The sequence below is a fragment of the Gekko japonicus genome, unplaced genomic scaffold, assembly GCF_001447785.1.
Source record: "Gekko japonicus isolate JY-2015 unplaced genomic scaffold, Gekko_japonicus_V1.1 scaffold14, whole genome shotgun sequence".
NCBI lineage: Eukaryota > Metazoa > Chordata > Lepidosauria > Squamata > Gekkonidae > Gekko > Gekko japonicus.
Genome location: NW_015176452.1, coordinates 2,589,585 through 2,617,374, shown reverse-complemented (window position 1 = coordinate 2,617,374; position 27,790 = coordinate 2,589,585). Strand labels below are relative to the sequence as shown.

The following is a 27,790-nucleotide window of genomic DNA, read 5'->3' as shown; positions in this document are numbered from 1 at the left end:
GCTGGGTAAAAAACTCAAAACACCGACAGTTGCCAGGCAGGGCATTCTGAGGACTGCTCCAGGAAATAATATATGGTTCAGGGGTAGGGTTACCAAACCCTCCCGGGGGGCGGAATTCCCCCCGGTTTCGAGCGCCGATTTCCGCTCCTGCGGAATCGGGGCCCGGGGGAAACCCCACCCCCGCGAGCGCATCACCAGGAAGTGATGTCAGACGCTGGGGTGGGGCCGCGCCATTTGAGGGGAAAACAAAGAGTTTTCCCCTCAAACGGCAGCCATTTGAGGGGAAAACTCTTTGTTTTCCCCTCAAATGGCGTGGCACCGCCCCAGCGTCTGACGTCACTTCTGGTGACGTTCTGGCGGCGCGCGTGCACTTCTCGCGCGCACGCGCGCATCCCAGACCGGCTCCCGGACCTAGAGGACTCTCCCCCGCCGGTAGGAATTTTCTAGTTGGCAACCCTGTTCAGAGGTGGCTGTGCTTCCAACCCCCACCCCAAAAAATATGATCACAGAAAAATGTCCCCTGGCTGCTTTTAAACACGGATGATTTTCAGCTAACTCATTTCCTTTGTGACAATTTGCATATCTCCTTAGAAAAGATGGGGGGAGGAGAATTCGATTCCAGTTGTCTGCTTTTTGCTCATAGCAGCTCACGGGCGGGGAGGAGCAAATGGACCAGCTCAAAACCAAATCCACATAATGTGGTGAGATGCCATAGTGACCTCAGAGTCACCACTAAACTGCACCACTTGTGCAGTTCCGCAGGGCCTGTAAGACGGAGCTCTTCCACCAGGCTTTTAATTAGGAGCCGCCACCACTACCATCAATGCCCACAATTAAAATCTGTGGTGTAAGGCCAGCCTAATTGACATCATATTTACCATCTTGTGGAGTCCAGAGACTGAGATCCTTAGGTGCACCTTTACATGGCACGCCATTGTGATTTAATACTGTGAGCACTTTAATTTTAAATTGTTTAATTATTTAACTGTTTAATTGTTCAATTGTTTTTAACTGTTTATGATTCTGGCACACGATGCCAAACATTGTTAGCCGCCCTAAGCCTGCTTGCAGGGAGGGCGGGATATAAATGTAATAATAAATAAATAAATATAAATAAATGGCAATAAAACAATGCAGACAGCTGATGATGAGACGAAACAATAGGAGAGCAGATGTGGCATGAAATGCAGACAGAAATTTGTGAGATGATGTGGGATTGTTGGCACAACGGTGGGAAGGACTAATGCAGATTGGACCTCTGGGGAATAATGGCACAGCCAAGAACATCGCCCAGCTTTCAGCATGTACAACAGGTTCCAGAGAATTCAGGACCATTCAAGATATATGAAGCATATCCTAGATCCAGGGCTCTAGTCGGGGGGGAGCTCTCAGGTACGGAGCTCCGGAAGAGAACCTCTAGGGGGTGGGGCGGTCACGTGGTGAAGCCCCGCCCCCTTCTTTACCCCGCCCTCTGCTTCGATCCTCATTCCGTTTGGGAATGAGGATGAAGCAGGAGGGTAAGTAGCCGGGCCTTCTGACACACTTCCGGTGATGTCAGGGGGTGTGGCCTTCTGTCACTTCCGGTGATGTCAGGGGGCGTGGCATATGCAAATAAGTTATGCTAATGAGTTATGCTAATGAGCTCCGGCAGCTCTTTTTCTACAACAAGACCCCTGCCTAGATCATAAATGGGAGGGCCTTTGAAGGACTTGTAAACTAAAAAATCTGGTTGCTGCAAACTAGTTTTTGGGAGGAGACCTAAGACATTCTCTAGCTTACAGAAACCTCTTTTGAAACTCTGCTCCCACTCCAGAGAGCAGAGCAGGATGAGGGTCATGCTGAGAGCTTAAAAACACAGCTCCAGACTATCTTCCTTCCAGTCCTATAAAATGTGTAGTGAGCAATGTAATTGGAATGTAGCACTTTCTTTTCACAGAGCCCTAATGAACTATGACCCAATTTTCTGGCAAAATCAAAATGCTTTACAACTAACAATAGTACATTTACTGAGAGGCTAGACTGTCCCTATTAATTATATTGATTCAAGTTTGCCAGCACTAATTGCAGGCAGTTAAGCAAATCTCAACTGAACCACAGACTAATTATCTATCCCTTTAATCTTCACTGATCAAATTCATAGCCCCTGGTCCATAACAGCTATGTAATGTGGCCCCATTAAGTGCTAGATGAATTTTTGCAAGCATCTCACAGGCCTCAATACTTAGCGGATGTGTCATATGCATTTTCAGGGTGATGCATTCAACAGATTTACTTAAATTCTAATAAATCACTCTGTGCGACTGTAGCAAAATAGAATGCAGACTTTTGGCTCTCCAATGATCAGTAAGATGTTTGTCCTGGCCCCAGTAGGTAAGGGAAACAAAAGCAGTAGGAACCTTTCCAAAGTTGTTCTCCCTCCCCCCCAATAAATACATGGCCCTAGTTGTGTGCATGAGCATGAGCTGGAGGAAATTTAAAGCCGATGAACAATATATGATCAGAATAATATTGGGCGTAAGTGAGAATATATTTCACAGACAACACTGGTTGCTCGTGTGTGATATGCTTGTGTCCAATGTCCATTAGCTGTTAATTGCAAATTGGTGTTAATCATAATCAGGTTAATCACATATGAGCTTAACAGAACATTTTATCCAGAGCGCTTCTATCATGCTTTCAGTAGCCCAGAAGTGAAAGTTGCAGCTCCCTCAATTTTATTTGTTTTCTGCCAGTATGCTGTTTTTGTTTTCAAATTTACATAAGCCACTTTGAGTCCCATTGATCAGCAGAAAGGCAGGATATAAATATATTAAATAAATAGACAAATCACCGTAAGGTCTCATTTGTCTACATGTCCTGGAGGCAGACTTTACAACCTGGATAGTGCCTACTCCCAGTTGGAAAAATTGGTCAATCTTGTGAGTTTACCAGGGGAAGAGGTCCCTACCCTTCCAGACTGGAAGCGCGGGAGCACTTCCATCTTCCCTGCTTATCCTTAGAACATGAATATATAACTTGAATACCAACTTGTCAAAATTAAAGGAAAACTGGGGGTTGGGAATGTGGGCCTTCTCCCTGAACAGGAAGTGCCTGTGTCTTGAATGTAAAAACTACCTTCCAGATCTCTAAGAGAGAAAATTCAGTTTTCAAGAGCGGCAGGCTCTCCATTTCAAGTTACTTCACCATGAAAATACAGAAAACTAGAAATCCCAAATAACAACTGTAGACATCACCAGGTGCGTATTTGTGCTTCCTCTTGCCCAGGTCACTTTCTGCCCCCTTCTCTGATATTACAAAGAGGTAAGAAATAAAAAAAACAATAAAGGTCAAAAAAATCACAGGCAAATGCACTCACATCTGCAAAGGGGCAGCCCAGTTACACAAGTGTAAACCAAACAGTGTAGACATAAAGCAGAAAATACCATCACATATAGAACAGATGATGCAAGGCAAATGTTCTTTAAATAACGAATGAAAACTAAAACCACACGAAACAGAGCTGGGATATCTGGTACTTCACTCACAATTTACAGTGCAATCCTATGCAATATTATACTAAATCCACTGAAGTCAATGGGTTTAGAAGAATGTAAATCTGCTAAGTGTTGCATTATTAGACATGGAAGGAGTAAACACACTGAAGTTTGCTGATCATATTCTTGTTTTAATAAACCACTAGCAGTAAAGCCCGTTGTGGAAATAAATACAACGAGATCTAGAAAGAGGCTCTAGGGGAGTGCTCTGGCTTTTGGCAAACAGTGTCATTTTGCTGTGGTGACCTCAGCAGGGTATAATGACAGAGTCCACTGTTTTCTCCAGAGGAACTGATCTCTGCTCCCTGAAGAGTAGTTGTAATTTTGAGTGATCTGTAGCCCTCACCTGGAGATTGGCAACAATTGTTACCCAGGATGAAATGGCTGGTTTGGAGGGTGGAGTCTATGGCATTCTACCTGTCTGAGGTCCCACCCCTCCGCAAACCCCACCCTCTCCAGGCTCCACCCCTCAAATCCCCAGGAATTTGCCAGCCTGGAGTTGGCAACCCCATCTCCTTCCCAGCTAACCATCAACCTACCATTATCTGCCCCTTTGACTTCAGCTGACTTCCGCCCTCCCTTCTGCAGAGCAATTGTAATTTTGAGCGGTCTCCAGCCCTCACCTGGAGATTAGCAACAATGGTTCCCCATGAGGGATTGAGTGGTTTGGAGGGTGGAGTCTATGGCATTGTACCTGTCTGAGGTCCCACCCCTCCTCAAACCTCACCCTCTTCAGGCTCCATCCCTCAAATCTCCAGGAATTTCCCATCGGGAGTTGGCAACCCTATCAGGATTGGCCCCAATATGTTTTCTCCCAAAGGCCAAAGTAGGTGACTTGCGGGGAGGGGGGTGAGTTTGAGGTGTGGAATGCAGTGAAGTCCAATCAGCTTCCATATGCAAAAGACCTTGAAGGTTCCATATGCAACTGACATTCCAACTGCCTTGCGGGGAGGGGGGTGAGTTTGAGGTGTGGAATGCAGTGAAGTCCAATCAGCTTCCATATGCAAAAGATCTTGAAACGCTGGGCGGGACTGCACAAAGCAGCCAGTCAACCCAGCCAGCGTCTTCTGACTGACAGTTCAAGCGTCCATACACTAAAGGAGTGCATTTTAGAACTTTGGCACCCACTACTCAATTATATATAATAATAAATAGAATTTCAATTTAAAACATGATAAAACATTATAACAATTAAAACAATGGGTACAGCTTGAAACAGCGTCAGTTGGCTATAAATACTGTTAAGTATTTCAGCTACTATAGCACCTTCATTAATAGAGTGGCCAGCTCTGGGTTGGGAAAAACCTGGAGATTTTGGGGTGGAACCTCAGAAGGGCAAGGTTTAGGGAAGGGCGAGACCTCATCAGGGTACAATGCCATAGAGTCCGCCCTCCAAAGCAGCCATTTTCTCCAGGGGAAACTGATCTCTGTCATCTGGAAATCAAGCAGCTGTCATCATTCTCCTCTCCCCCTATGAGGTATGTTAAGGTTGACAGTGTGTGAATGGTCCATAATCCCCCAGGCAGCTTTTAAAACATGATCCTGGGACCTACACACCACCAGACATTCCAAATGCCTTGCAGGGGGGGGGGAGTATGAGGTGTGGAATGGAGTGAAGTCCAATCAGCTTCCATATGCAAAAGACCTTGAAGGTTCCATATGCAACTGACATTCCAACTGCCTTGCGGGGAGGGGGGTGAGTTTGAGGTGTGGAATGCAGTGAAGTCCAATCAGCTTCCATATGCAAAAGACCTTGAAACGCTGGGCGGGACTGCACAAAGCAGCCAGTCAACCCAGCCAGCGTCTTCTGACTGACAGTTCAAGCATCCATACACTAAAGGAGTGCATTTTAGAACTTTGGCACCCACTATTCAATTATATATAAGGAGAGATTAGCTTACCAGATCAGGACTGGTGTTGATTGTGAGTGGAAGATGGCTTTTGTTGCTATGGCTATCATAGATCTGAGTCACCTCAGAGCTGTTCTTGCTGCTGATGTTCTTTGTTGGTTCTGGTAAATCACCCATGAATTGCAAGATGACAGTCCAAACAGCTAGAGATGCCTAGTGAAGATAGAACACACCATCAGATAGTTTCCCGCTATATTTAGTTAGTATCTGTGGGACAGGCCCTGCACAAAACACATGTAGCTCATCGGTGCTGTTGCTGGCCAAAACAAAAGCTTTGCATCAGTGCCTTATCTGGACAGATTCAAATCCATGACCACATGGGTGGGTTTCCCCAGTGAGCTACTGGGGAGTTAACAGGAATGGTTTCTGTGAACATGTACCAGTGTGTCCTCTTGCTACTGCCCTAGTGTTTGCATCCACCTTGGTTGGCAAAATGCTGGTATCCTTCACCTCTACCCATCAACACCAAGACCACAGTTACAGGTCTTGGATTTTCTGTTACCTAGCGAGCTGCAGAGCTATGGAAGGATGTGGTTAAAGTAAACCATTCCTTTTAACTCTCCAGTAGCTCTCTGTGTGTCCACCACATAAGAACGTGATTGCAGCAGGGGAATCAAACGTGCATCTGTGGCGCTCCCTGAAGTGTGTTCATTCCAAAGTTACCACTGCTATATACCATGGCCTGCTCTGTAGTGGGGTATGTGTTCTGTGTTTCTTTTGTTTCCTCCCTTGTTGAGTAATATGCATGGGTGGCAGCAGAATGATGTCAGGAAGGCATACTGGCATTAGTGGGCACTGATTGGCTGCTTTCATGTATGGTTGTCATAAGGGCGTCATCAATATGCTGCTCCATGATTGGTGGGTTATGGGTAGTCTGGTATAATTGCTATGTTTTTAGCTCTGTGGAGTTGGGTCTTTTCATCCCCTCTGCCTGGCAACTACAGCACACTGTCAGTACCAGCACTACAAGGCGCCATGCCTCAGGTTCATGTTTGTGCTCCCAGTGTTGCAGCCCTACATTTATGCTCTACTGTGAATTTTTAAAAATAGTATTTTTGCTGCCTGCATGAAAAAAGCAAAACAAAACAACCAGGGGTGTTGTTAGAACTATCAGCACAGTTATAAGAATATTTACATTACCAGAACATCATTCTTCTCATCATGGTAGAGCAGTGGGTAGCGCAGTGTCCGCCGAATGTGTGTGTGTGTAGAGGATCCCTGGAAGTAAGTGGCTGCAAATTTGGGGAATGTGTACTCTGCTAGGTCATCAGTCTCCTCTTCTTCCAGCTCCATGGTCATCGGGACCATATCCAGGTCTACCTCATTCAGCTTGGGTATTTTTGTCTCCAAGTCCTACAGCACACACAAACAAAAGCACAGCTTGGTTCTACCTCTCTAGTGCTTGCTTTGTATTTTGCCATAGTACACTACACATGACCCATACAAGTACTTGCCAAATAATGTCAATGTTGGACATGTCAGGCACTGATAAAAACCAGTATGCATGGTGTTCACTTCGCCATGAAACAGTACCACTAGTGATCACTTTACGTGTAACTTTTTACAACATGGAGACTAATTTCCATATTAGAAAAACTGCAAACACAACATCCTGGAAATAGGCACTGGGAAGCTGACGTATATATACCAGTTAAAAAAGAGCAAGAATTCAGTAGCACTTTAAAGACTTACAAAATTTGTGGCAGGGTATGAGGTTTTGAGGGTCACTGCTCACTTCTGCAGATACAGCTAGAATGTAAATCCATCTGTTCTTATATCTTGGAAAGTGGAGTGATTTCAGATGCCGAATGACAATAGCAGGCAAATGACAATAGCTGATGAATGACAACAGCAGGCAATTGGATTAGGTGTTATATGCAGTGGGGTGGTAGGCATGGAGAAATCGGCACTGGTAATGAGACAGGAAACCTTTAGCAACACCACACTGGACCTATATATAGAATGCTTCTGTTGCCAGGCCCAAGCTAAAATAATCAACAAAAAAACACTGCTTAAGATCCAATCTCATCTGCATAGAGAAGAATGCCATAAGCAGCCTGAAAAATAAAGTAAGCTGACAAGGGAGGATCCATTGTCATAATGGACAAGACAAACTATACATGAGAAGCTGAGTGACAACTCTCAAACACCAGCTTCTATAGGCCGCTATCCTCAGACCCCACACATGAATACTAGTGAGAACTCAACAAAATCATGACAAAATTACCAACACACATACCGGAACAAATTTATATAGATACACCCCAATGCTCCCTCTAAGCTGTGGAGTCTTGTGAGCAAAAATTCTACTTTGTGAGCTACTGGCATTAAAGTTGTGAGCGAGCAACTTGGCTACTGAATAAATTAGTTTGCCCTAGAGCCATCCTTCCTGAGCTAAGACAAAAATGTGTGAGCTGGAGGCTAAAAAACTGTGAACTACTTCACACTAACTCAGCTTAGACGTAACAATGACCCCAAGAACCTTAACCGGGCACTTTCTACCTCCTGCCAAAGATACAACTCTGGATGCCCCATTGTCTCAAGCATAGGCACCATCACTGTAGGAGTATCCCCAGATACCAATATCCCCAGATATGTCATGATAGCACAGACTTCCTGAGGAAACTGCAGTCCATCGACCATCTCCCAGAAAACAGCATTCTAACCACCATGGATGTTGATTCTATGTATACCAACATCCCCCATGAGGATGGACTACAAGCCATTAGAAACATCATCCCTGACAACACCACAGCAGATCTTGCCACTGAGCTCTGCATGTTTGTTCTCACCCACTACTACTTCAAGTTTGGTAAGAACTTATACCTCCAAATCAATGGCACAAATCAATGGCACAACCATAGGCGCCTGCATGGCTCTACAGTATTCCAACATTTTCATAGCAAATCTAGAACACCGTTTTCTGAATTCTGAAGTAAAGGCACCTCTCCTTTACTTGAGATTCATTGATGACATTTTCATTGTTTGGACCCATGGTAAAGCAGTCCTCAAGAGATTTCCCAGGCTTTCAACAACTCCACCCCACCATCAATCTAACTAAGAATTAGTCTATACAAGAAATAAACTTCCTGAACACCACAGTACAGATGCACGAGGGACATGTAAGTTTCAGAGTATACCAGAAATTGACAGATCAGCAAACATATCTACATGCCTCCAGCTACCACCCCAATCACATCGAACAACCAATTATCTATAGCCAAGCCCTACGCTATAGCCCCCCCTCATGGATCACTGCCTTGTCGTGGCGAGGGGGCTTGCGCAGTTCAATGAAGGGGTGGGCTATGCCGTGAAGGGCCACCCAAGACGGACAGGCCACAGCAGAGAACTCAGACCAAGCGTGATCCACCTGGAGAAGGAAATGGCAACCCACTCCAGTATTTTTGCCAAGAAAACCCCATGGACAGTATCAAAAGGCTAAAAGATATGACGCCGGAAGATGAGCCCCTCAGGTCGGAAGGTGTCCAATATGCTACTGAGGAAGAGCAGAGGGCAAGTACAAGTAACCCCAGAAAGAGTGAAGCGGCTGGGCCAAAGCCGAAAGGACCCTCAGTTGTGGATGTGTCTGATGGTGAAAGGAAAGTCCGATGCTGCAAAGAACAATACTGCATAGGAACCTGGAATGTAAGATCTATGAATCAAGGTAAGCTTGACGTGGTCAAAAATGAGATGGCAAGACTGAACATCGATATCCTAGGAATCAGTGAACTAAAGTGGACAGGAATGGGCGAATTTAACTCAGAAGACCATTATATCTACTACTGTGGCCAGGAATCTCGTAGAAAAAATGGTGTGGCCTTTATAGTCAACAAGAGAGTGCAAAAGGCAGTACTGGGATACAATCTCAAAAATGACAGAATGATTTCTGTCCGATTCCAAGGCAAACCATTCAACATCACAGTAATCCAAGTCTATGCCCCAACCACTGATGCAGAAGAGGCTGAAGTGGACCGGTTCTATGAAGACCTACAACACCTCCTAGAACTAACACCAAAAAATGATGTCCTCATCATCATAGGGGACTGGAATGCTAAAGTAGGAAGTCAAAAGGTAACTGGAATAACAGACAAGTTTGGCCTTGGAAAGCAAAATGAAGCAGGGCAAAGGTTAACAGAGTTTTGTCAAGAGAACACACTGGTCATAGCGAACACCCTTTTCCAACAACCTAAGAGGCGACTCTACACATGGACATCACCAGATGGGCAACACCGAAATCAGATTGACTATATAATTTGCAGTCAAAGATGGAGAAGCTCTATCCAGTCAGTAAAAACAAGACCTGGAGCTGACTGTGGTTCAGATCATGAGCTACTCATTGCAAAATTCAGACTTAAACTGAAGAAAATTGGGAAAACCACGAGGCCATTCAGGTTTGACCTAGATCGCATCCCTGATGAATATACAGTAGAGGTGAAGAATAGATTCAAGGGTCTGGATTTGATAGATAGAGTGCCTGAAGAACTATGGACAGAGGTTCGTGACATCGTACAGGAGGCAGCAATCACCACCATCCCAAAGAAAAAGAAATGTAAGAAAGCAAAGTGGCTTTCTGATGAGGCTTTACAAATAGCAGAGGAAAGAAGGAAAGCGAAAGGCAAAGGCGAAAAGGAAAGATTTACCCAACTGAACGCAGATTTCCAGAGAACAGCAAGGAGAGATAAGGAGGCCTTCCTGAATGAACAGTGCAAAGTAATAGAAGAAAACAATAGAATGGGAAGGACTAGAGATCTCTTCAAGAAAGTTGGAGAAATCAAGGGAGCGTTCCATGCAAAGCTGGCCATGATAAAGGACAAAAACGGTAGGGACCTAACAGAAGCAGAAGAGATTAGGAAAAGATGGCAAGAATACACAGAAGAACTATACAAGAAAGACCTCGATGTCCTTGACAACCACGACGGTATAATCACTGACCTCGAGCCAGACATCCTGGAATGTGAAGTTAAATGGGCCTTAGAAAGCATTGCTAACAACAAAGCTAGTGGAGGTGATGGTATTCCAGCTGAGCTATTCAAAGTCTTAGAAGATGATGCTGTTAAAGTTCTGCACTCCATTTGCCAGCAAATTTGGAAAACGCAACAGTGGCCACAGGATTGGAAAAGGTCAGTATACATTCCAATCCCAAAGAAGGGCAATGCCAAGGAATGTTCAAACTATCGCACAATTGCACTCATATCACACGCTAGCAAGGTCATGCTCAAGATCCTACAAGCTAGGCTTCAACAGTACGTGGATAGAGAACTACCAGAAGTACAAGCTGGGTTTCGAAGAGGTAGAGGAACGAGAGATCATATTGCCAACATTCGCTGGATTATGGAGAAAGCAAGAGAGTACCAGAAAAATATCTACTTCTGCTTCATTGACTATGCTAAAGCTTTTGACTGTGTGGATCACAACAAACTATGGCAGGTCCTTAAAGAGATGGGAGTACCAGACCACCTCACATGTCTCTTGAGAAACCTGTATAAGGGCCAAGAAGCGACAGTTAGAACCGGATATGGAACAACTGATTGGTTCAGCATAGGAAAAGGAGTACGACAAGGATGTATATTGTCGCCTTGCTTATTTAATATATATGCAGAGTACATCATGCGAAATGCTGGCCTGGATGAATCACAAGCGGGAATTAAGATTGCTGGGGAAAAGATCAACAACCTCAGATATGCAGATGATACCACTCTAATGGCTGAAAGTGAAGAGGATCTAAAGAGCCTCTTGCTCAGAGTAAAAGAGGAGAGCGCAAAAGTGGGCTTGAAGCTCAACATCAAAAAAACTAAGATCATGGCATCCGGCCCCATCACTCCTTGGCAAATAGAAGGGGAAGCTGTGGAAGTAGTGACAGACTTCACGTTCCTGGGATCCCAGATCACTGCAGACTGTGACAGTAGTCATGAAATTAAAAGACGCCTGCTCCTTGGGAGGAAAGCGATGGCGAACCTAAACAGCATGATAAAAAGTAGAGACATCACCCTGCCAACAAAAGTCCGCATGGTCAAAGCAATGGTATTCCCAGTAGTCATGTATGGCTGCGAGAGTTGGACTATAAGGAAGGCCGAGCGCCGAAGAATAGATTCTTTTGAACTATGGTGCTGGAGAAGACTCTTGAGAGTCCCTTGGACTGCAAGAAGAACAAATCAGTCAATCCTCAAAGAAATCAACCCTGACTGTTCCCTGGAAGGCCAGATAATGAAACTGAAGCTCAAATACTTTGGCCACCAAATGAGAAGGGAGCACTCACTGGAAAAGACCCTGATGCTGGGAAAGATTGAAGGTCAAAGAAGACGGGGACGGCAAAGGATGAGATGGTTAGACAGTGTCAGCGATGCAACGAACATGAAATTGAGCCAACTTCGGAGGACGGCGGAAGACAGGAGAGCCTGGCGGGAGATTGTCCATGGGGTCGCGAAGAGTCGGACTCGACTGTGCGACTGAACAACAACAACAACAACGCTATAGCCGCATCTGCTCCAACCCCTCAGACAGAGATACTCAGTTGAAGGATCTACAGCAGGCATTTTTGCAACTGCAGTATCCTCCTGATATGCTGAGAAAGATTATTGGAAAGGCCAGAGTGATAGCCAGGGACAGCTTGCTCAAGACAAGCCCAAAGAAAATGACAACAAAATACCACTGGTGGTCTCCTATGGCTCACAACTCAAGCCAGTTCAACATATTATTAATGACCTACAGCCCATGCTGGATAGTGACACTTCCCTCATGCAGGCACTGGGGGGACTGACCTTTTCTTGCTTACAGACAGCCTGCTAATCTAAAACAACTTCTCACTCGCAATGATAACCTGCTTAAACAGTAACATGGACAGTAACACGGCCTGCAACAAACCAAGATGCCAACTTTGTGTTGAATATTGTAACTCTGCATGAGAGGGGATCTGGGAGGGAAAAGGTTACGTGAATTCTCTCATTCAGGTACACTTGGCAGTTGGCCCCACTCTTTCATTGGTCAGACGTTGAGCCTCTTTGGCTGTTGATTGCCTTTGGTGTTTCATCTTATATAGGACCTCTCTTCTTCTCTCTCTTACCTGGGCTCGGAGCTGTAGTAAGTTAACCTTTTTGAAGTTAATCTGTTCACAATAATTTACACATACCTACATGAATATGTCACATAAGATATGCTTCTACTTTTGTAAGTGATTTTTTTCCTCTTGTTACCACTGCAGTCAAATCATCTTTTTAATTTGTTTGAACAACATTTCCCCTTAACCAGGAAACATGAAGGATCGGGGATACAGTGTAAAGTTTCTGTGCTTCCAAGTCAAATGATTTTTTTACATTTAACCCAATACTTTGCTCTCATATAGATCCTAGCAACACCATCAGTGGACCCAGCAGCATCAGCCATACCATCTCAGGTTCATATTCCTGCTCATTGTCTAATGTGATTTATGCCATCACATGTCAGAAATGCCCTTCCACCCTCTACATCAGATAAGCAGACCAGTCCCTATGACAAAGAATAAACGGATGTAAGTCTGACATTAGAAACCACAACATTCAAAAACCAGTGGGGGAACATTTTAACCTTACAGGACATTTGGTTGCTGACCTAAGAGTAGCAGTTCTCCTAAAAGGAATTCAAAGGGAGATTAGAAAAAGAGTCTGCTGAATTGCAACTGATAATGAGTCTCAAAACAATGCATCCTCTTGGACCAAATCAAGACCTAGGATTCTTGTCTCATTACCAATGCTGATTTCTCCACACCTACTACCTATCTACATATCACACCTAATCCAGTCACGTCTGCTATTATAATTTGCCTGCTATTGTTATTCAGCATCTGAAATCACTCCACTTTCCAAGATATAAGGACAGACGGATTCACATTGTAGCTGTATCTGAAGAAATGAGCTGTATCTGAAGAAATGAGAAGTGTGTACCCTGCCACAAATTTTGTTAGTCTTTGATGTGATTTGATTTATTGGATTTGTATCCCACTCTCCCCCATGTCCAGGCTCATTGTAGATAAAAAAACATTTGGCAATCAGTATTCACATTTCTAATACATAGATACAATAAACACAATAAAATACTGAATAGTATACAGTAAAATACACAATGTTATAAACCAGGACATAATTAAAAGATGGCATAAAGATTACTCAGGGGGAGTCATGTATAATCTGTCTGATCTGAAAGGGGAGGGTAGAAGAGGGGAAGAGAGGAGGAGGCCAATCAGAGATGGACCCCGTCGCTGTTGTCAACTATAGGCCCAGTGGAACAACTCTGTTTTACAGGTCCTGCACAACTGCATCAGGTCCTGCAGAGCCCAGATCTCAGCTGGAAGAGTGTTCCACCAGGTGCTACTAGACTCTTGCTCTTTTCTACTGCTACAGACAGACTAACACTCTTCTACCCATCTTGATCTATATGCACATACACCAGTCACATGCATCTGGAACGACCAAATCCTCTCTTATCACAGCACTTTTTGCTAACCATGAGTTGTTTGTTGGTTCTAATTCACTGTTCTATCTGGAATATAGACAATCTCACTCAGAGCCCTCTGGAGTTCCATTTTATTTTGTCTTTGTTTTCTGTTCAAGTCAATCTATTAGGTAATGTTTAGAACAGCAGTCGTCACACTTGAGAAAATGACAAAATTTTAACTGGAGTAGACAGATGGAGTGATAAACTCCTATCTAGGGAGTCCTAGAGACAGCCACATGATCACACAGCTGCCCCAGGGTCTATCCCTTTAGAAAACTGCCACAACAACAACAGATTGGCTGCAGCCAACTCCCACCTCAGAAGGAAAGAAGAGAAACAACCAGGAGGCATGCACAACTTGCCATGCTACATTTAAAGGGGATGAGAAGAAGGCTGAGGAGGAATGATCTGGCTACCATCTATACTAGGCTCTGAAGGAGGCAGCAGGTAGGAGGAAGAGAACCAGGGATGGTCTTCTTGGCCAATGGAAAAGGGGGGGGCGGCATCCAGTTCTACTGCTCATGCCTGCCCTATCTCACAAGCTTGTGGTGGGTGTTCATGCCTGCCCTGTCTGGGGCTTGGGCAGCTAGCTTCCAGTGGCAGTTCCCAAGCATCCCCCTTACACCTGGTGAAGGTTGCCCTGTGCTTGGCCCCATTCTGGACCTCCTTTCCAATACTGAGGCCAATGTGGGCACTGACAAGGGGCACTGGGAGGTGGGCTAATAAAGAAGTGGGGCTTCAACCCTCCCTCCAGACTGACAGTCAATGGAGTGCTTATACAGGAAGGGTATGTTGGAAAAAACTGTAATTGAGATTCCAGTGAGAGCTGTCCAGAAACAATGTCAAACATCAATATCAAATGCCATGACCATTAAGATGTTTATATTTTCTACTCCAATTTCTTTTATCAGTTCTGTTTACACTTTGTAAAAAAAAAAGGTCAAGTTGAATTCTAGTAATGCTTCCCTGCGAATGTACAAGCTTCTAGTTTATTTATGGCTGTTTTTACCTCAAAGCCCAGAGGAGCTTGCCCTTCTTGACCTCCAATTAAAGAAGGTAAGAAACCAAACACTCTGTCCACCATTTCCTGATCACTGATAACGTCATAAAGTGTGTCGTGTTTGCTGTCAGCAGCATTCTGTTCTTTTTGCTTGTGAGAAACTTTTTTTGGCTCCATAGCTTCTAGGCACTCCTGTAAATACACAATAGAAATCCACTGAGCAGAAACTAGGAGCTTGTTGGAATAGGAACCTTTGCACAGAGACAAATATTTTTGAAGACACCTCTGAAAGTTTGGATTTACTGGCAAAAGCAGGATTACTATATTAGTCACTAAATGCATGTAGGAAGCAGCAGAACACAGAGCAGATCCTATAGAGCAAGGGGGTCAAACATGTGGCCCGGGGGCCCGATCCCCCCCCCCCCCAGGGCTTCCATCAGGCCCGCAGTGGAACTGGCCATCTCCTGCTTCCAGTTCTGCTGCTGCATCATAGCTTGCTTCACCAGACACTCTTAATCACTCAGCCATTTCATGTTTTAACCTGGGTCCTAGACTCAGAACTCTGAGTATGGGATTTCTGTGGTGAATGTCGATAAATCAAAAGTAGGTTTGCAGCTTACAGAGCTAATGTTTTAAGCATGTTTTTATTTTAAGTAAAAAAAATCTTTGTGTTTGTGTCCTTTATAAAGTTTATATCTCTGCTACCTGGCATTACATTTTATGATACACATGGGCCTGTCCCAACAAGGTCTCATTTATGTCAGATCCGGCCCTCGTAACAAATGAGTTCTACACCCCTGCTATAGAGAGTGTAAGGCTGAATGTCTGGACTCAGAGGTAATTAAATTCATACTTGTCCTAAACTGGTTTGTCAAATCAGAATCAGAATTAAGCTAATGTTGGTTCATCAGATTTCACATAAAGAGAGACAAGAATCACATAACTCACAACTAGGACTCATGCAAAGGATAATAAGGATTCATAAAAGGGCATCTCATTACAGCCTCTCACAGTTTTTACAAGTAATACATCTCAATTGTTTCATTTCATGCCTTTGTAAATCAAATTAAAATACTGTGATCAAACAAAACATTACACTTAACAATGGCTGCATTCTTAAACCATTAAAACATTGTCAAAACAGAAGTGGCAAAAGCTCTGTATGAATTTGGAAGTGTTATGTTGCTATTGCTTTGTGCCTGGAGTAACAGGAAGAAGTAACATGATGAGGAATCAACCGGTAAGACCATGTAAAATTTTAAGACATGACTTACAGTTGAGATAATATAGCCGCACAAACAATTTGGAAATCTTTGTTTTGCTTTCCATTTTTCTCTGTTAATTATTTCACCACGCTTTGACACAGTCAGAAATTAAGTGTGTGGTAAGGGATTTAGGCTGTCAGACTTGGATCAGGGAGATCCAGGTTCAAATCCCCACTCTGCCAAGAAACCCAGTGGGTGACCTTGGGCCAGTCACTAGCTTTCTCAGCCTAATCTACCTCACAGGGTTGCTATGAGGATAAAGTGGAAGAAGGCAGAATGATTTACGCTTCCCTGAGCTCCTGGGGGAAGGGCAGGATAAAAATCTACTAAATATTTAAATAACATATCGGAACAGGCAATAATCATGCTCTTTTGAAAACAACTCCCTCTCTCTTTATTACACGAAGAGCCACTCGTTCCCATCAAACGAAGAAGGTAATTTACACTGCTAATATATTCAAGGTATCTTGTCTTCTTATAATTGTTTTTATAAAACATTTGAGTGAATGGATGAGGCAGCATACACATTTTCAAACTAATAAATAAAACTGGGTGATTGGTGTTGTAAAATAGTCAAAAGTGTTTAATACTCAGACTATCAATGGATCTTGCTCTGTTGGAAAGAAGAGATTTATTTGCTTTTAAAAACCTTTATTTCTAAGGGTAAAAGGTACACGGGATAACTACAAATAAACATAACACTAACAGCTACATTTTCTAAGCTGTCTATAGTCAACACTAACACAGAGATAATGGAGAATCTGCCTTCTTCTCGACCTCTAGAAAGGAAGTCACTTGGAACAAACAACCAATCATTTATCACAACAGAAGTTACTTTTCCGGGGCTAATTCCCCATTGGCTTACTGCCAGGTATCCCTACCAGGTCAGTCTAAACAATAGCAATACTAGGCAAACAAATTAACCCTATAATGACTGAATTGTCAGACCTTGTAAACACATGCATTTCCAACAATTGGCAGCGTTCATTTTTTTTTAAAAGAGAGAAATAAGTATACTAGCAGCTAATTGTTTAGGCAAACCATTCTGAGAATGGATTCCAGGTGCTTGCAAAGCTACTAAAGCTTGTCTTCTTCTGTAAGCAACCCATTTCTCAAAGTCAAATTTATCATTTCTGTCCTCCAGGACTGGATTTTCAGGGGAGTTCCATGGCACTACCAAACTTTTGAACCAGATATTTAGCAATAAGTACAATATGTTGGAATCAAGCTTGCTGACAGCTCATACTCTTGGAATGATTAAATGATTACATCAATACAGTCCAAGCAACAAGAAAAACTCATGGTGAAATTGTTACTTGATCACTTCTGACTCGAATGGTTCCTGGATTAAGCATTTGAATTAGATGAGCCTTACTTTCACAAATGTGAAAGTTATGCCAGTAGATACAGGGCACTGTCCACAGTATACCATGCCTTAGTCCCTTCATTCTTCACACTGCAAAGAGGCAGCTGTGTTAGTCTGCCACAGCAAAATAAAACAAAAGTCCAGTGGTATCTTAAAGACTAACATCAGGGCTCTAGTCGGGGGGAGCTCTCAGGTACGGAGCTCCGGAAGAGAACCTGTAGGGGGCGGGGCGGTCATGTGGTGAAGCCCCGCCCCCTTCTTTACCCCGCCCTCTGCTTCGATCCTCATTCCGTTTGGGAATGAGGATGAAGCAGGAGGGTAAGTAGCCGGGCCTTCTGACACACTTCCGGTGATGTCAGGGGGTGTGGCCTTCTGTCACTTCCGGTGATGTCAGGGGGCGTGGCATATGCAAATAAGTTATGCTAATGAGTTATGCTAATGAGCTCCGGCAGCTCTTTTTCTACAACAAGACCCCTGACTAACATCATTTATTTCAACATGAGCTTTTATGAGTCACAGCCCACTTCATATTGTTGTTTAATTGTGTACTACTGTGTTGTTCATTATGCTTATGCTGTTCATTATATTGTATGAATACGTGCTCTTTATTCTGTTACCTGCCTTGAGTCTTGGTCAGAAAGGTGATTATAAACAAACAAATGAAATGAAATTTGTTGTGTATTATCTCTTTTCTGAGTGCATGCACACTTAAAAATAGGGCTCTCAATCAATCAATTATTATATTATTATTATTATTATTATGGCTTTGGAAACACAATGACTATTAACTGATCTCTTTGGGGAGGTATCTCCTTCCTGAATGCTACATGAGAGCTTCCCATTTATCCCCCACAAATTAGGATGTGCTGAGCAGAAGCCAACTGTGCAAAGTGGCATTTGACTGGCTTTGTGACAATTATTAAACCACCTAGTCCCCCTTTCCCATCAGTGCAGACAGTGTACTGATTCCTGACAATCACAAAATCTTCCCACAGCAGGGCTTAAAATCAAAACAAAGGTAAAACAAAAACTGAAACCAATTGGTTGGTGTGGGTTTTTTTAAATTGCCAAATAGATGTTTAGCCAGTTTAACTGGCCAAGCATCCTGTTTTTAAACAGAGCCAACAGCCTACCTGAAGCTTAAGAGCATGGACTGGCCAAACAGAAAGAGGAAATTGGCACTAGGCTCCTCAGACCCATTAACGTCCGTGAGGTAAAGCAGAGATAAAACCAGACACAACAGGCTAGGGTTGCCAATACCAGGTTAAGAAATTCCTGGAGATTTGGGGATGGAGCCTGGGGAAGATTGAGTTTGGGGAAGAAAGGGAGCTCAGCAGGATATAATGCCATAGAGTCCACCCTCCAAAGCAGCCATTTTCTCCAGGGGAGAATGGATCTCTGTTGTCCGGAGATCAGTTGTAATCCCAGGGGATCCCCAGGCCCCACCTGGAGGCTGACAACAGTAACACCAGCTCCTGTAAATTGGTGCATCAGGGAGCTTACCTTTCCAGTTATTTGAAGGAGATGCTTTTTATCCTCTGAGTGTAGCTTTCTGCCTTCAAGTAAGCATTGCTGCTGCAGGTAACAGAAATTGTGGTTGCTTTCAGCCAGCCTTACCACTTTGCACTCCCTCTTTTCCACATGATTCCCACCCTGACATTCACACACCAGCTGTCAAGGCAAAACTTGCACCGGAGCTGGGCCTGCCTTTCTTATGCATGACTACTTGAAGTCTGCTGTTAAAACCAAACTGCAAATCTGTGTCCTTATATTTTCATGACTGTTTTGAAAGACAGACAAAACCTTCAAAGACGCTAAATTCCTTCTGTATTTTCCCCTCAATAAACCCTCAAAAATGTTTAAGAAAATTCTTTCTTTTAAAATTAACCCGTGTTATTTTGGATATGGACACATATTTTATTTTTACAAGCCCTTAAAACAAATAGAATATATCTAAACATATACAATATGTCTAACCCAGTGGTTAGCAAACCATTGTTTGTTAGTATGTGAACAAGCCCGGGGTGGTGGTGGTTTCATACTTCTGTGCTACCTTTGTCTCTCATGTGGTGATTAATACTTTTTTTGCTTTCACAGAAAACCACTGTTGCCATTACATCCAAATGGGCAAACTATGACTTGTGCATTCCCTGCAAAACAGAATTCAAAAGCAGGTTTCCATGTATCATAGAGATGTATTGTGCAGCCCCTATCCAACCATACCTCTTTCTTCATTGTTAAGAAACTCCTACGGGCAAGCATTCCCCTGGTATAAGCCTGAATGACACACACAGCTTTCAGCTGTTCAGCTTTTTTCTGACGCATCAGGTAACCTCTACACAAGGCTTGGAACTTAATCACACTTGCCCGGGCTGTCTCGTATTGTTTTGCAAGCTGTCTGCTCCGGAAAACGGCTTGCAGTCGCTCAAACCCCAGCATGATCTACCACAAAAGAGAAGAAAAAGATAAAAAGGAAGGTGCAGGCCTGATGTGAATAAGAGTGGGGATGAGTACAGCAAGATAAATGGGGTTTAGAAAAAATCAAGGAGATGAAATATAGGAATGGAAGAAATAAAGCCAGGATAGAATGAAAATGAAGGAGATTAGCTATGAAACTAATGCATGAAGATATAACACAGGGATAGACAATGCACAGTATCTGTGTGACATGCCAGAGTATTTTGCTTGGCATGGCAGCTCCATTATTGCACCTTCAAAATAGGGACATTTTGTTGAGCTGGGATGGGCTTGAGTCATGCCTAGAAGCTGCAGGGAAGGCTGGAAGCCAGCAGCATCCTGAGTAGGGATCCCCTTCTGCACAACAGCAATTATCTGGAATTATAATTTGGGATATGAGAGCTCTGAAAGTGAAAATGTGAGTGGGAATTCTCCAGCTTCCACCCCCCCAGAAACCTGCTCATAAAGCACCTTTTAGGACCAGACATTGCTGTGTGGAAATAGCCTAGGAGAAACCTTTGCTATAGCTAGAAAACAGGTTCACTCAGAGCCTTTTACTTTTTTCATCAGGAAAACATGCAGACAGTTGTTTTCCCTGGGAGATAAAGAAAGTATCCGATAGATGCTGGGCATCTTTTGCATTAAAACAAAAAACACAAAAAACTACTGAACTAAAGCCCTGCTCCAAAGAGCTACATAAGGTGCCCCTGAGGGATTGGGCACACCCAATGGGATTTTTGACACATGGCAACCTGCTTTAGGATGTCCCCTCAAATTCAAAAGCAGTTTGCCATGCAAGTGGAGGGGGCTGCTATTCAAGAAACACAACTCCAAAACCTGGTTGGGCATGTCTAGTTGGGTGTTTCGATTCTAGGCCAAGCCATGTTCCAAGCAGTAAGAGAAGTTTTTCTTATATTGTTGTGATCTAGAGGTATCTTGAGTTCCAAATCATACCTGTTGTCTTAATGAAGATCAACAGAAGCATTACAGTTGCCTTCTTAGATACAGCACTTCAATTAGAAAGTAACTTATTCAGTGCAAATCGTGTCTGTTGCCATCTCTCACATAAGCAACCTCTCCGAATGCTATACCTAGCTCTGCAGAACCCTGCATCACATTTGTATTTTTTTTTACCATCTTGAAGTTCTTCCGACAGTAATAGCCCCTCCAGGCTGTCTGAATAACCACAGCACTGTGTCTCTGCTTCAGAAACTGTTTCCTACAAGCAGAAGGAATGAGGAAACTGCTTATTTTATACGAAGTTTAGAGGAATAATATGCTAATACAAATTCCCCAAAAGGAGGACCAGTGTAACCAACAGTTGACCATTGAGACTTGGGACCCTGTTAAGTGGACAGATCAAGGATCTCCAAAAAAGACACCCTCCCCCAAAAGCAAAGCTTTGTATTTGCACTGAGCATAAGTACAATATAATGTTTTTCTCCAGTCAGTTTGCTTTCTCTTAATAAGAATAGCTGCAGCAGAACTCTCTCTTCCACGTATGTCTACAAGCAGCATCCCCAGGGCCACCTGCTCTTCAGATTTTCCTTTCTCTTTATGTTGTAGTTTTAATGTTCAGCAAGTATTGGGGATATTATACTGCCAGTCACAAGATAGGCACTCAGTACTCTCTCTCTGTTTAGCCTACACATGTAGCACATTAATTCATTCATACAAGAAAAAGCCAAAGAGAATTCCAGGAAGAGTCCCAGGAAAGCAGGCACTGCCAATCAGTGAGCCCCAGTGGACCTGTGATTTGTTTAAAATGTACTATTTATTTCAGCTGTATTCCATTTCCTACCTCCACCTCCGGTTTCCTTTACCCTCCAGCTCCCCTTTTCCCCTCCTGCCAGCATGGCTTGTCTGTCTACTACTAGCTACTATTTAATGTGATCAGACAGCAATTCCCATAGCTCCTGCTTATACTGTGTGTAGCACAGGCAGTCTTAGTGATCCTGGGGCCTCAGGCAAAATGTAAGAATGGGACCCTGTGGTCACTTAGGCAGAGAAGAGAGCCCCGCCCTACAGCTGATTGCCCACCTTCCACCTCAGTTCCGGGCAGCTTGGGTGATCAGTGTCGACTCTGCAGTGGCAGGGGCTTCAAGCAGTGGCTGAGGCAGCTGGCTGCAGGATGGTGGGGAGCTCCAAGCACCTCAGCCTTTTGCTGACCCTTCCTTTTCAGGCTTTGCACAGGTTGGGGATGTAAAGGACCACAGCTTTTGTTTACTTCTTTACCTGTCTTTGAATCCTCTTAGCACTTTCTGAATCAGAATCGCTTTCTCTGTGAGTGCTTTGTCTCGTCGCACCTCCAGTACTGCGTCATGATAGTCCTATTGAAGAATATTTTAAAAATCCTCACATGTGGCCATAACATCATGGAACCATAGAACATACTGCATACAGAACAATATTGGAGTTGAATTGTTCCTCTTTGGGATGATGTGCATTTGCGTGTCAAGGGCCATCAAGTCACTTCCAACTTATGGCAACCCTATGAATTAATGGCCTCCAAAACGTCCTATTGTTAACAGCCTTGCGCAGGTCAGTAATGGGACAAAAGCATCTGTTCTGTTATTCTGTACCTAACACCACACGTCATTGTTGATTATACTTTCTGATAGTGTATGCAGGAGTTATCAAGAGCAGCAAACATGAAATCCATATGTGATAAAGTGGCACAGATTCAGTGACACTCTGAAGGAATTAAGACTTTGTGATAAAGAGGGAAGGCCACACAAGCTCTTGAGTTATTTGCAATCCTATGCCAGGTTGCTCCAGTCTAAGCCAATTGATTTCTTGACCCCTGATCGGACTCTGCTGTCCATACTTGTGCGGGGGTGGAGTGGACTACTTAGGTTTGCATGCATATGTGTATAGATCAAGATGGGTAGCTGTGTTAGTCTGTCTGTAGCAGTACAAAACAGTAAGGGTCCAGTAGCACCTTAAAGACTAACAAAATGCGTGGCAGAGTACGAAAGCTCATACCCTGCCATAAATTTTGTTAGTCTTTAAAGTGCTACTGGACTCTTACTCTTTTCTAATGCGTGTGTGTGTGGTTTGCGTACAATGTAAAACTATTAGATGATCCTTGCAACTTACTTTCAGGAAAACTTTGTTCTTTCCAATTTTCCATTCATCGTCTTTCCCCATCACTGTCTCACATATGTAAATGCAGCCCTGTCGAGCATCATTCTTCACCTGGAATGCAAATCCATTTGACTTGGGCAGGAAAAACAGACACAGCGTGAGAGAATTTAATAAAAATGGCACTTTGAAGCAGTATTGAAATGGCTATGCTTTGGGCCTTCTTACATGAATGTAATTTTGATATACTCCTTTTTCTTAATCATTAATTGCAATCCTTAACATGGAAATTAATTATATCACCAGCAACACTGTCATTTTTAAAAATGTAGTATTAAAATTGTACCACAGCTGCTAAGGACCAAACAACATGTGATGTGACAGTTCTGAAATTACAGATGGGTAGCCCTGTGTGGGCCAAGATGCATGATATGCCCAACATGTGTCTGGTCACAGGTGCACAATCAGGCTCATCATTAGATGTACATCAGGGGAACTCACCTTAGACAGTGCTCTTTTGCTCAGTGCTTTAAGTGGGGAGGAGGACTTTCTGGTTTCCTTCTTGTGCCATTTTTGCCAACAGAAATGGCCAGGGCAGGAAACTGGAAGCTCCTTCCCCTCCCTTGCAGCACCCCCTCATAGTGCCAAGCAAATGAGTGTTTAAGGCAAGTCCTCCTGTCTTGGGGTATTTTGCAAGCTAATTAGCAGCTCCTTGTGACTGCTTTATCAGGGGTGAGTCATATGCCTCTTTCATCAGTTCAATGACCCCTCTAACCCTGCATTTAACTCTGTGGGCAGAAAATGCCTTAATGGAGGCCCAAATCATGAATGTTGCCAGATCACCATTTTCCCATCTTTGGCAGGTCAGGCAACTGGTTCCCTACCTATCTCCCCACAACCTAGCCACAGTGATCCATGCAACAGTCACCTCCAGCCTGGACTACTGTAATATGCTGTACTCAGGGTTACCCTTGAGATTGACCTGGAAACTCCAGCTGGTCCAGAACGCAGTGGTGCATGGCCTTACAGGAACACCATTAAGAGCCAGTATACAACCAGTGCTCTGCCAGCTGCACTGGCTCCCAGTTGAATACTCGATCAAGTTCAAGGTTTGGTTTTAACCTTAACCTTTAAAGCCTGGGACCAACATACCTTTGGGACTGTCTCTACCGGTACATCCCTCAAAGAGTGTTATGCTCTATGGATCAACATCTGCCAGTGATCCCCAGCTTGAAGGAGGTCTGCTTAGCCTCAGCCAGAGCTTTCTCAGCTCTGGTGCTGGCCTGGAGAAACACTCTCCCGAGAGAGATCTGGGCCCTGCGAGACTTAATGCAGTTTTGCAGGGCCTGCAAAATGGAGATGTCCTGTCAGGCCTATGGTTGAGGCAGCGGAGATCTATCAGTACTGGCCTCTCCTGCCCATTTCAGTCTTATATTGTTTCTACTTATCTGCCCACCTCCCATAGTATTAGTTAGCATCTACTGTGCACATATGTGGAGTTGACTCAGGAGTAGTGGCATTAATTGACGCCATAAACAATGTTATATTTGGATTTTAACAATTGTCAATGTTATGTTTAATTATTGTATTGTATAAATTGTATTGCATAAATAAAATAAATTTAATCGTATTGTGGTAACCTGCCCTGAGTCTTGTGGTGCCTATACCTATACCTGTCTGTTGAAGGAAGCTTTGACTCCTGAGAGCTTATACTCTGAAGCTCTTGTTAGTCTGCAAGGTGCTACTGGACTCTAATATAACTACACCTAATGAATAAATACATAATAAATACATCTGCTTCAGAGATGTATTTATATAGCAGAGGCATGGGGGAAAGGGTTAAACACTCCCTCCCCAGTGACTAGTCTCTGATGTTTAGTGCAGCTCCCTGTGGCTGTTAATTAGCTTTCAAAAAATTGTAGGAGATTTTAGTTGTGGAACTGTCACATCAGGTGTATTTTGGCCCTAAGAAAAATGGGTTTCAGCCTTCTCCCTTGGATCACTTTTCCAACCTGAAACAGTTCTTTGGGTTGCTATTTGCCCTGTTGGGGATCTACAGGTGTACTGTTGGGCTATACATGCATGCAGCCCCCATGAGAGGAAATAGCACCTACTTGAGTCTGACTGCAGTTTCCTGTGATATGTCATGTGTTTAATGTAACATCTAGCTCCTTAAAATGACAAAATTGCAATAAATTACTCTTCCTTCTTACATACCTTTTCTTGAGCAGACACAGGCTGCAGGACTTGGTATCTCTCAAAGAACTCGGCAAAACTGTAACGAATTGGATAACCAGCCTTCCTAATGCGAATGGTTTCCATCATCCCGGAATAGCGCAACTGTCGGATGCAGAGTTCTCGATCAAACAACTGAAATTAAAGGAAACACACAGCCAAATTTACCATACAAACAAACTGTGCATGTACCACAGACAAGAGTGCTTCTGACTATTCCTTCATATAGCGGAGAAACATTTCTCTCTGGTTTAGAACCATATTTGCAGCAAATAGGATGGCAGATTAAGTGCAGCAGCGAACAAGGAATGGCAACAGCTCTGCATTAGCCATTAGGTTTCATCTTAATTCATTTTCCCACTTAAATCAATAGGGCTTAACCCACTGAAGTAGTTTAAGTATCTCAACCATTTGGTCTATTTAGTTAAAGTTCAAACTAGTTCAAATGTATGCATCTTTCTCCTCACATAATTTTAAAACCAAAACCAGTTTCAGAAGGCTATAAGTTTGAGTGGAGGAACAGCAGAGGAAGATTGGCCGTTATAGCCACCAGGGGATTGCCTGGTTGTCTGATAACTTCACCCTCCCCCAATCTGGGCCAGCCCAGCCCAGCCCAGTGGGAAAAGGGCTGCACCCAACCTGCTCAATCCCCATGAAGCCCAGGGGAGGTGGGGGGGGGGCTGCCCCATACTGTGCATTTCCCCTGTGCAGGCCAGGGAGATGGCACCCAGCCAGCTGGGCAAGCAAGCTGCCTTTTCCTTCACCTCTCCCTTCTTGAACAGAGGGGCAGGTAAGGCAGGCAAGCTGCTGCTTCCTTCTTTTTCTTTGGAGAAGCAGGGCTGGGAGGAAGGGCCCTTTTCCTTCCCAGTCTGCCCCTGAGGAAAAAGTATAGAAAGCTACTTAACCTTTTCCATTGTGGCTGCTTTTACAATCAAAATTGTCCCTTCTCAGCTGTGGATACCCATTTCTTTTCTCCCACAGGAAGATAACGAGTTGAGGAGGTGGAATTTGAGTAGAAAAATGTGTCGTGGAGGTGAAATTTTAAGTCATTTTCTACTCACAATCTCCTACTTCTGATGATTTTTTATTAATGTAAGAGAAAAAATACACAGCTATGTAACACAGCTAAGATATTATAAATCAGTAATAAATCTTTCTCCTATTTTACACATGAGGGCTTGGTTGTCATCCAAGCATGTAAGTGCTGCGTTACAGGGAAGCTATTTGTGTGAACCAGTTTCTTATACAGCTGGCTCATTTCAGCTATACCATTGCAATTCCTTTTGTTGTGGATTTGGGACGATCTGGTTGAAATCAGTCAAAACATGTTGCTAAGCCAATTGATATGAACATCTTCATATGGATGTGTTACAAATACCTACCCACATAAATCACTGTGGGAAAATATTAACCGGCAAACTGCACAAGTTTGGTATTCTTGCTGTTTTTCTAGCCTGCTTCTGGTATGTTTCCCCATTCTCTAGAATGCATTGAGTTAATGACATAAGCTATCACTCTAAGCTTCTATGCCTGTAAGAGTTCTCTCCCTTGTTTCTAGCAGGATTAGAATTCAGTGACTTGTTGGTTAAGACACAGACAACAATTTCAACTAGGTATGGGCCATATGCCACTGAAACCCCAATTCAAATTACGTGGTTTGATGCCTACCTGCCAGCGACACCTCCAAGCCCCACCCCAAACACTAAGCCTTTTTTACTTGTTGCAATAAAGTTCTCACTAAGATTGCTGGAACAGATGTTGCTGGCTTGAATTTTTTTGTACATGCCAAATACAGTAGATGCACAGTCAAATTCAAGATATGGTAAAATTATGCCACTCAATGGATCACTGGTTGGCAATGAGTAGGGAGAATGGCAGTGCCCATAATTTTGAATCTGGTTGCATATGTATGGAATGGTCTACATGGACACAGCCATCCGGCATGGATGGGAGTTCTCCTGAACATGCTGTCAGACCATTATTGGAAACAACCAAGCAAGGTACAAATTCAGAATGAGTTCACCGAACATTCTGTCCCTACCTATGTCACTTATTTTAATTGGCTTGTTTATTATTACATTTATTTTCATATATTATTATATACCTGGAGTAGGCAAAATGTCAACATTTAAACAAATAACATCATTAACTAATTATATGCATTCCTAACAAAGAGTCACCTCTTCCCCTAACTGAAAAACACTGCAGAAAAGAGTGGTCTACATGTTTTAATGGAATATTACCATTGGCTTCTTGTGGTCATTGGGTTTGAGACAACGGATAAAATACGGCTGGCATGTACTCAGGATTTTCATGAGCTGCTCCAGGGACTGCTTGAACTGACCTCCTAATGTAGAAAGGCGTTTGATAGTATCTGCTCCCTGTGTCAAATAAGCAGAGGTGGCTTGAATACTAGTTTAACATCCACGAGTCACTTAATAACAGTGCTGCCTGGAAAGAGAAACAGAGATGGC

The 27,790-nt window shown here is 43.4% G+C and overlaps 1 protein-coding gene across 1 annotated transcript in view; it reads right to left on the bottom strand.

Moving 5' to 3' along the window:
• MYO7B (myosin VIIB) overlaps nt 1-27,790 on the bottom strand; it is an 87,440-nt gene that overhangs the window by 33,489 nt on the left and 26,161 nt on the right. Inside the window, 10 exon segments of the mRNA XM_015426818.1 lie at nt 2,088-2,112; nt 5,488-5,596; nt 6,584-6,796; nt 14,919-15,101; nt 19,764-19,982; nt 21,132-21,216; nt 22,233-22,327; nt 23,097-23,195; nt 25,299-25,451; nt 27,560-27,697. Of these exon segments, the coding sequence (XP_015282304.1) occupies nt 2,088-2,112; nt 5,488-5,596; nt 6,584-6,796; nt 14,919-15,101; nt 19,764-19,982; nt 21,132-21,216; nt 22,233-22,327; nt 23,097-23,195; nt 25,299-25,451; nt 27,560-27,697 (1,319 nt within the window).